Below are 10457 nucleotides of genomic sequence, written 5' to 3'. Positions count from 1 at the left end.
TGCCTACTTCGTCATCTACCCATCTATCTATCTATCCATCCAGTCTATCTATCTACTTGTCTATCCTTCTATTTATTTATCCATCCATCCATTCATTTATCTTACCTACTCATCCATCTATCCTACCTACCTACTCATCCATCCATCCACCTACCTGCCTACCTCATCATCTACCCATCTATCCATCCATCCAGTCTATCTATCTACTTGTCTATCCTTCTATTTATTTATCAATCCATCCATTCATTTATCTTACCTACTCATCCATCTATCCTACCTACCTACTCATCCATCCATCCGTCCATCTACCTGCCTACCTCACCATCTACCCATCCATCCAGTCCATCTACCAGTCCACTCATCTGTCCAGTTCACCCATCTGTCCATCTACCTACCTGTCTATCCTTCTATTCATCCATCCATCCATCCTACCTACTCATCCACCCATCCATCCACCTACCTCGCCATCTACTTATCTATCCATCCCGTCTATCTAACCATCCATCCAACATTGGAATTCACTACCTCGGAGTTTGGTAGTCCCCTTCTCTGGAAAATTTTAAGCAGAAGTTGGATGGCCATCTCTTGGGAGGGCTCCATGTATCCCTGCATGACAGAATGGGGTTGGGTTGGATGGCTCCTCCAATTATGATCTATCTACCTGTTCATCCATCTATCCATCTTACATCTTATCTACCTGTCTATCCATCTATTTATCCATCCATCCACCATCTATCCTACCTACCTATCCATCTATCCATTCACCTACTTACCGATAGTAGTTATCTACCATTTGTTTATCTTTGTTTCTGATCCAACACACTATATGATCTCCAAAGTAGGTCGGAAAACCCGACCTCCTACAATTCTTCCCCACTCTCTATGGGCAATTCCTCAACCCGTCTCTCCTTTCTTACAGGGGTGAAGGACAAGGACAAAGTCTCCATCAAGAAGCTCCTGGCTGACAAATCCTTGAGGAACAACAACGAGTATTACCAGGTGAGCGTCCCACCCAAAATTTGGGTCCAGAAGGCTTGGGCTTTCACATGATCATCCATCCATCATGATCAGGATGGAGACCTGCGAGCCACTTTCTATGGAAGGTTGGAGAGATACAATTATACAAGGTGGCCCTCCAAAAATACATGCAATTCTGGTCTAAGGCAGATATCATAACTTGGCATAAATGGCATAAAGCAGGGGTCCCCAAACTAAGACCCGTGGGCCGGATGTGGCCCCCCAAGGTCATTGATCTGGCCCCTGTCCTAAACTTTAGACTTCGGGTCTCTTTGCTTACCTATGGTCTTATGAGATTATCTAGATGGTCTTTGAAGGTGAAGAATCCTTCTCCTATAGACATTATACAAACTGTACCAACCAGCTTTATTAATATTAATGAGGAATTAAATGCTCTGGAAAGCCAGGGAAGAAAAAAGCTAGAGGAGCAGAAGGAAGGCAATAGGTCAGGCTTGGAAGGGGCCAGGGATGGGGTGGAGTCTTTATCTGGGGAAGAGAGTCAGAGTCAGGGGAGGGACGGCCGGAAGGAAACTAATAGAGTCTCTCAGAGGACAAACAACACGCTGTCCCCAGAACTGTTTGGACACTCCCTGGACACTTACTGCAATTCCCAACATCTGTTGCGAACTAATAAGGTGGCAGTGGAAGTGCAAGACTCACTATTGAACAGAGGAAGATGGACATCTAAGCGAGCGGTCCGGACATCTCTCTCACAAATTCTATCTTTAAGCTGGTCGAAAGTGAAGATCAAGACTATCGACTGGCTTCGTAGAGACTATCAGTCCTGGAACCGCTCCATTTGTCTTCTCATTGGATTGGAAGACAGAACACTGATGGAGGAATTGTTTTTGTATAGGCCCAAACTTCAACAGTGGGGCATTACTCTCAGGAGGGTACTAGTAGACCCATTGATTCGCCCCCTGGACATCAGGCGGAATCTTGGTAGACAAGATCCCCCAGGTTTAGGCCATGTCTATGTTACCTCTCAGTCCCGTTCTCAGACATCATTAGTGCCTAGCCCCCTTCCCACGCTAGATGATGATCTGTTAGATGACTCCTTTCCTCCTACACCAGCGGAGATAGGCCCCTCCTTTAAACAACCAAGTATTGCTGGTGATTTTCTATCTCAGGACAGCTGACTATCCCCTTCAATGGGCAACCTCAATCAGTCATCTCTCCAGGGGGGAGAGGGTTTCCACGGGCAGGGTCTCATTGAGGTGGTTTGGGGGAGAAGGAAGAACGGTCACTTTCGACCCAGGGAGAAGCGCAACAGAGTTTTTGCGACCCTGGAGAGGAATAGGTGTGGTAGTCTTCAGGACAGACCTCCCAGCCTTAAGGTCCTGCTTTTGAACGCCAGATCCGTCAACGGTAAAACAGCTGTTATCCAGGATTTGATCCTGGATGAGGGGGCGGATCTGGCATGCATCACCGAGACGTGGTTGGACGAGCAGGGTGGTGTGAATCTCACTCAGCTGTGCCCACCAGGTTTCGGGGTGCATCAGCAGGCCAGGGCTGGGGGGCGGGGAGGAGGAGTCGCGGTGATTGCTCGGCAGTCCATCGCCCTGATCAGATGCGCCGTTCCGCAGTCTTCGAGGTTTGAGTGTGTCTTCCTGAAGGTGGGAGCCCGAGACAGCTTGGGGATTCTGCTGGTGTACCGTCCACCCCGCGACCCAGCAGTCTCTCTGTCCGAGCTAGCAGAAGTGGTCTCCAGTTCGGCCCTGGTCTCCCAACAACTCATAGTTTTGGGGGACTTTAATATTCATGCCGAGACCTCTTTGACAGGTGCAGCTCAGGATTTCATGGTTGCCATGACGACCATGGGGCTGACTCAAGTTATATCTGGGCCCACACATCAGGCGGGACACACGCTGGACCTCGTCTTCATTGTGGACGGTGGGACAGTCAGAGTGGAAGAGCAAAATATTCTTCCATTGTCATGGTCTGACCATCATCTGATCTGTTTAAGTATCGCTGTGTCTTCTAACCTCCGCAGGGGTGGTGGACCCATTAAGATGGTCCGCCCCAGGAGGCTGATGGATCCGGATGGACTCCTGAGGTCTCTTGGGGATCTTCCTGTTCTGGAGACTGGCGATCCTGTCGATGTCCTGGCTGATCGCTATAATAGTGAGCTGACAAGGGCACTTGACACGATCGCTCCCGAACGTCCTCTTTCACTGCGTAGAGTCATGTCGACTCCTTGGTTCACTGAGGAGCTGGCTGTGATGAAGCGTGCGAGGAGGGGACTAGAGTGCATCTGGAGGAAATCTCGGGATGTGTCTGACCAAGCACGGGCTAAAGCCGCTATTAAGGCTTACTCCGTGGCTCTGCGAGCAGCCAGGAAAGCTTTCACGACTGCCCGCATAGCGTCTGCGGCCAACAGGCCATCGGAGTTGTTCCGAGTTGTTGGGGAGCTCCTGCGGCCTCCTGAGACCCAGGGGCTTCCTGATGACTTGGCAACTAGGTGCAGCGATTTTGCGCACCACTTTGCAGGCAAAGTTGCTCAGATACGCCATGAGTTGGACTCCAGCTTAATTGTAGTTCCAGCGGAGGTAACCGAGGCACCTGTCTGTCCGATTTTGTGGGATTCTTTCCGGCTTGTTCTTCCGGATGACGTGGAGGGGATTCTTGGGTCTGTGAGGGCGACCACTTGTGCTCTGGATCCTTGTCCCTCTTGGCTGGTTAAGCAGGCCAAAGAGGGGTTGTTGGATTGGTTTGTGGCTATAATAAATGCCTCCCTGGGTCAGGGGTCATTTCCATCTTGTTTTAAGCAAGCGGTGGTAAAACCGTTACTAAAAAAGACCTCGCTAGACCCATCTGTATGTAACAACTACAGACCAATTTCCAACCTCCCGTTTTTGGGCAAGGTTCTGGAGCGGGTGGTTGCCATGCAGCTCCAGGGGTTCCTCGATGACACTGATTTTCTGGACCGCTCGCAGTCTGGCTTCAGGCCTGGGCACAGCACTGAGACGGCCTTGGTCGCCTTGGTGGATGACCTCCGCAGGGAGCTGGACAGGGGGAGTGTGACCCTGCTGGTTCTCCTGGACATCTCTGCGGCTTTCGATACCATCGACCATGGTATCCTTCTGGGGAGGCTCTCCGGGATGGGACTCGGTGGCACTGTTTTGCAGTGGCTCCAGTCCTTCCTGGAGGGCCGTTCCCAGATGGTGAAGCTGGGGGACACCTACTCAGACCCCTGGCCTTTGACCTGTGGGGTCCCGCAAGGGTCTATTTTATCCCCCATGCTATTCAACATCTACATGAAACCGCTGGGAGAGGTCATCCGGAGTTTTGGAGGGTGTTGCCATCTCTACGCAGATGACACACAAATCCACTACTCGTTCCCACCTGACTCCAAGGAAGCCCCTCGGGTGCTGAACCAGTGCCTGGCCGCTGTGGCGGACTGGATGAGGAGGAACAAGCTGAGGATCAATCCTGACAAGACAGAGGCCCTCCTGGTCAGTCGCTCGTCGGATCGGGGTATTGGGTGGCAACCTGTGCTGGACGGGGTTGCACTCCCCCTGAAATCACAGGTCCGCAGTTTGGGGGTCCTCCTGGATTCAGCGCTGACGCTTGAAGCGCAGGTGTCGGCGGTGGCCGGGAGGGCTTTTGCACAACTCAAACTTGTGCGCCAACTGCGACCATACCTCGTGAAGTCTGACTTGACCACGGTGGTGCATGCCTTAGTTACCTCTAGACTGGACTACTGTAATGCGCTCTACGTGGGGCTTCCCTTGAAGACGGCCCGGAAGTTACAGCTGGTCCAACGTTCGTTTGCCAGACTAATAACGGGGGCGAGTTACAGGGAGAGATCTACTCCCCTGTTTAAGGAGCTCCACTGGCTGCCGTTCATCTTCCGGTCCCAATTCAAGGTGCAGACCATCATTTATAAAGCCCTAAACGGTTTGGGACCCGCCTACCTTCGTGACCGTATCTCCTACCATAAACCTGCCCGACCTCTCCGATCATCAGGGGAGGCCCTCCTGTCGCCACTACCTATATCTCAGGCTCGCCTTGTAGGAACAAGGGAGAGGGCCTTCTCTGCGGTGGCCCCTCGCTTGTGGAACTCGCTGCCCATTGAAATCAGGCAAGCCCCCACCCTTTTAGCCTTCAGGAAAGATTTAAAAACATGGCTCTTCCGGTGTGCTTTCGGAGAGTAAATGTTCTATGCTACTCCCCCCCGATATTTATCCTCTAGACTGGTTCACTATCTGATGTCCCGTCCCTCGAGGTTTTATTCTGATCCCTTTCTCACCCAGAGTTTTAATTTTTAATCTAGTTTTTAAATGTAGTGTTCATGCGGCCCGCTCTTGTTATATTGCTGTTTTGATCTTATGTTGTACTGTTTATTTTATGTAATGTATTATTTAATTGTATTATGTTATGGTTTATTGTATTGTCTTGGGCATGGCCCCATGTAAGCCGCCCCGAGTCCCCGTTGGGGAGATGGTGGCGGGGTATAAATAAAGTTTTATTATTATTATTATTATTATGAAGGTCTCTTTGCTTAGCTACAGCCTATGAGACCATCTAGATGGCATTTGAGGGTCCCTTTCCTTACCTATGGTTTTATGAAACCATCTAGATGGTCTTTGAGGGTCCCTTTCCTTAACTATGGTTTTCTGATGGCCTTATGAGGTCATCTAGATGGCCTTTGAGGGTCCTTTTCCTTACCTATGGTCTTATGAGACCATCTAGATGGTCTTTGGAGGTCTCTTTGCTTACCTATGGTCTTATGAGATCATCTACATGGTCTTTGGAGGTCTCTTTGCTTACCTATGGTCTTATGAGATCATCTAGATGGTCTTTGGAGGTCTCTTTGCTTACCTATGGTCTTATGAGATCATCTAGATGGTCTTTGGAGGTCTCTTTGCTTACCTATGGTCGTATGAGACCATCTAGATGGTCTTTGGAGGTCTCTTTGCTTACCTATGGCCTTATGAGATCATCTAGATGGTCTTTGGAGGTCTCTTTGCTTACCTATGGTCTTATGAGATCATCTACATGGTCTTTGGAGGTCTCTTTGCTTACCTATGGTCGTATGAGACCATCTAGATGGTCTTTGGAGGTCTCTTTGCTTACCTATGGTCTTATGAGATGGTCTAGATGGTCTTTGGAGGTCTCTTTGCTTACCTATGGTCTTATGAGATCATCTACATGGTCTTTGGAGGTCTCTTTGCTTACCTATGGTCGTATGAGACCATCTAGATGGTCTTTGGAGGTCTCTTTGCTTACCTATGGCCTTATGAGATCATCTAGATGGTCTTTGGAGGTCTCTTTGCTTATCTATGGTCTAATGAGAGCATCTAGATGGTCTTTGGAGGTCTCTTTCCTTACCTATAGTCTTATGAGATCATCTAGATGGTCTTTGAAGGTCTCTTTGCTTACCTATGGTCCTATGAGATCATCTATATGGTCTTTGGAGGTCTCTTTGCTTACCTATGGCCTTATGAGATCACTTTGGTTACCTATGGCCTTATGAGATCATCTAGATGGTCTTTGGAGGTCTCTTTGCTTACCTATGGTCTTATGAGATCATCTAGATGGTCTTTGGAGGTCTCTTTGCTTACCTATGGTCTTATGAGATCATCTAGATGGTCTTTGGAAGTCTCTTTGCTTACCTATAGTCTTATGAGATCATCTACATGGTCTTTGAAGGTCTCTTTGCTTACCTATGGTCCTATGAGATCATCTATATGGTCTTTGGAGGTCTCTTTGCTTACCTATGGCCTTATGAGATCATCTACATGGTCTTTGGAAGTCTCTTTGCTTACCTATGGTCTTATGAGATCATCTAGATGGTCTTTGGAGGTCTCTTTGCTTACCTATGGTCTTATGAGATCATCTAGATGGCCTTTGAGGGTCACTTTTCTTACCTATGGTCTTATGAGATCATCTACATGGTCTTTGGAGGTCTCCTTGCTTACCTATGGTCTTATGAGATCATCTAGATGGTCTTTGAAGGTCTCTTTGCTTACCTATGGTCTTATGAGACATAAAGGGTGTTTACAATAGCGTCTTGTCCCTTCTCTCCTCCAGAAATGCATCGACTGGAACCGGGACATCCTCAAGGAAGAGCTGGGGCTGACGGAGGAAGACATCATTGACATCCCACAGCTCTTTGGTCCCAGCTACGCCACCAAAGCCGTCGCTTTCTTCCCGGACATGGTAAGGCCCTTCCAACCATGCTGGGTCTCCCATGTTTTGTGTATGGAGACAGAAAGAACATGGCAGGGGGTTGGACTGGATGGTCCATGAGGTCTCTGTGATTCTATAAGAATGGGGTCAAGAGGATGCAGTAGCTTGCTTTGGCCTGAGCCTACTCCAGTGGAGTCTCTTGCTCTGGAGAGCAGAGGCTAGATGGCCATCTGTTGGGAGGGATTCATGTATCACTACTATCTATTTACTTATTCATCTATCAATACCTGCATGACACAATGGGTGGGATTGGATGGCTCTTCCAACTCTGATCTATCAACTTGTTCATTCATTTACCCATCATATATCCTATCTACCGACCTATTCATCTGTTTATCTATCTGTCTGTCCATCCACCCCACCCATCCATCCATCTATCCATCCATCCTTGCATGACAAAACGAGATTGGGTTGGATGGCTCTACCAACTGTGATCTACTTGTTAATTCATCTATCCAGCATATACCCTATCTGTCTATCCATCTTATCCCTCTATCCCTCTATCTATCTATCTATCTATCTATCTATCTATCTATCTATCTATCTATCTATCTATCTATCTATCTATCTATCCATCCATCCATTATCTATCCTATCTACCTACTTACCTACCTACCTACCCATCCATCTACTTACCCTTCTATCGATCCATCCACCCACCTACCTATCTATTATCTGTCCCTGCGTGGCTCTTCCAACTTTGATCTATCAACCTGTTTATTCATCTCTCCATCATATATCCTATCTATCTTTCTATCCTATTTATCCATCCATCCATCCACCTACCTAACCATCCACCTACCTACCTATCCATGCATGACAGAATGGGGTTGGTTTGGATGGCTCTTCCAAGTCTGATCTATCTACCTCTTCATTCATCTGTCCATCATATATCCTATCTACCTACCTACTCATCCATCCATCCTACCTCGCCATCTACCCATCTATCCATCCATCCAGTCTACTTATCCATTCAACAGTGGAATTCACTGCCTTGGAGTCAGGTAGTCTCTTTCTCTGGAAAGTTTTAAGCCAAGGTTGGATAGCCATCTCTTGGGAGGACTTCACGTATCCCTGCATGACATAATGTGGTTGGATTGGATGGCTCTTCCAACTGTTCATTCATCTGTCCATCAAATATCCTTTCTACCTGTCTGTCCTTCTATTTATCCATCCATCCATTATCTATCATACCTACCTACCTACCTACCCATCCATCCATCCACCTACCTTCCTACCTACCTACCTACCTATTTATCTATCCCTCCATGACAGAATGGGGTTGGTTTAGACAGCTCTTCCAACTCTGATCTATCTACCTATTTATTAATCTCTTTGTCACATATCCTATCTGTCTATCCTTCTATTTAACCATCTATCCACCCATCCATCATCTATCCTACCTACCTACCTATCTACCCAACCCTCCATCTACGTATCTATCAACATATCTATCCACCCACCTATCTATCCAGGTATCTATCCATTCTACCTACCTACCATCATTCCATCCACCTATCTATCTACCCATCCATCCTACCTACCTACCTACCTATCCATCAATCCATCCATCCACTTATCTATCCAGGTATCTATCCATCCATCCATCCATCCATCCATCCTACCTACCCATCCACTTATCTATCCAGGTATCTATTCATCCATCCTACCTACCTATCTATCCAGGTATCTATCCATCCTATATACCCATCCATCCATCTATCCATCCTACCTACCTACCCATCCATCAATCCATCCATCCACCTATCTATCCAGGTATCTATCCATCCATCCTACCTACCTACCCATCCATCAATCCACCTATCTATCCAGGTATCCATACACCCATCCATCCTACCTACCTACCTACCCATCCACTTATCTATCCAGGTATCTATCCATCCATCCATCCTACCTACCTACCCATCCATCAATCCACCTATCTATCCAGGTATCCATCCATCCATCCATCCATCCTACCTACCTACCCATCCACTTATCTATCCAGGTATCTATCCATCCATCCACCCTACCTACCCATCCATCATTCCATCCACCCACCCACCTATCTATCCAGGTATCTATCCATCCTATCTACCCATCCATCCATCTACATCTACTCATCTATCTATCCAGCCATCTGTTGAGCTTTCTGTATCCCTGCATGACAGAATGCCATTGAGTTGGATGGCCCTTCCAGCTCTGTGATCGCCAAAGTGGGAAGGTAGATGAGATAGGAGAGGATTGAGTAAAGCAGCCCGCTTTGGATCCTTCCTTGCACCGATAGTCCTCTACCCGTTCCTCCTGTTTGCAGGTGAACATGCTGGTGCTGGGGAAGCACCTGGCCATCCCCAAGCCCTTTGGCCCGATCCTCCACGACCAGTGCTGCCTTGAGGAGGAGGTCCGCCGCCTCCTGGAACCGCTGGGCCTGTCCTGCACCTTCATCGACGACTTCCAGCCCTACCACCTCCGCTACGGGGAGGTCCACTGCGGCACCAACGTCCGCCGCAAGGCCTTCACCTTCAAGTGGTGGAACGCCAGCCCTTGATGAGGAGAAGGCCGCCTCGTGTCGCCCGCATGCGTCCTTTTGCACTTCCCAAATCGAAGGAATGACACATGAAGGCGACTCTGCTTTGGACTCCCACCTTTCTTGCTCCCTTGGTCCTAATGCCAGTTATGGAGTCCCACCTGACATCAGTTATGGAGTCCCACCAGACATCAGTTATGGAGGTCCACCTGACGTCACTTATGGAGGCCCACCCAACATCAATTATGGAGGCCCACCTAAACCCAATTATAGAGGCCCACTTAGTCAGTTATGAAGGCCCACCTAACATCAATCATAGAGGCCCACCTGACGTCAGTTATAGAGGCCCACCTGACGTCAGTTATGGAGGCCCACCTAACGTCAATTATGGAGGCCCACCTAACATCAATTATGGAGGCCCACCTGACGTCAGTTATGGAGGCCCACCTAACGTCATTTATGGAGGCCCACCTGACGTCAGTTATGGAGTCCCACCTGACGTCAGTTATGGAGGCCCACCTAACGTCAATTATGGAGGCCCACCTAACGTCAATTATGGAGGCCCACTTAACGTCAATTATGGAGGCCCACTTAACATCAGTTATGGAGGCCCACCTAACGTCAGTTATGGAGGCCCACCTAACGTCAATTATGGAGGCCCACTTAACGTCAGTTATGGAGGCCCACTTAACGTCAGTTATGGAGGCCCACCTGACGT

The 10457-nt window shown here is 48.4% G+C and overlaps 1 protein-coding gene across 1 annotated transcript in view; it reads left to right on the top strand.

The window, feature by feature from the left end:
- LOC103282229 (protein-arginine deiminase type-3) overlaps positions 1-10251 on the top strand; it is a 55363-nt gene extending 45112 nt beyond the window's left edge. The window contains exons 14-16 of the mRNA XM_062965709.1: positions 920-999; positions 7054-7182; positions 9527-10251. Coding sequence (XP_062821779.1) covers positions 920-999; positions 7054-7182; positions 9527-9760 — 443 coding nt within the window. The 3' untranslated portion in view covers positions 9761-10251. The remainder of the gene's footprint in view (positions 1-919; positions 1000-7053; positions 7183-9526) is intronic.
- The last annotated feature ends 206 nt before the right edge of the window (positions 10252-10457 follow it).

This window comes from Anolis carolinensis, unplaced genomic scaffold, assembly GCF_035594765.1.
Source record: "Anolis carolinensis isolate JA03-04 unplaced genomic scaffold, rAnoCar3.1.pri scaffold_15, whole genome shotgun sequence".
In the NCBI taxonomy this organism is placed as follows: domain Eukaryota; kingdom Metazoa; phylum Chordata; class Lepidosauria; order Squamata; family Dactyloidae; genus Anolis; species Anolis carolinensis.
This window is presented reverse-complemented; position numbering and strand designations above follow the sequence as displayed.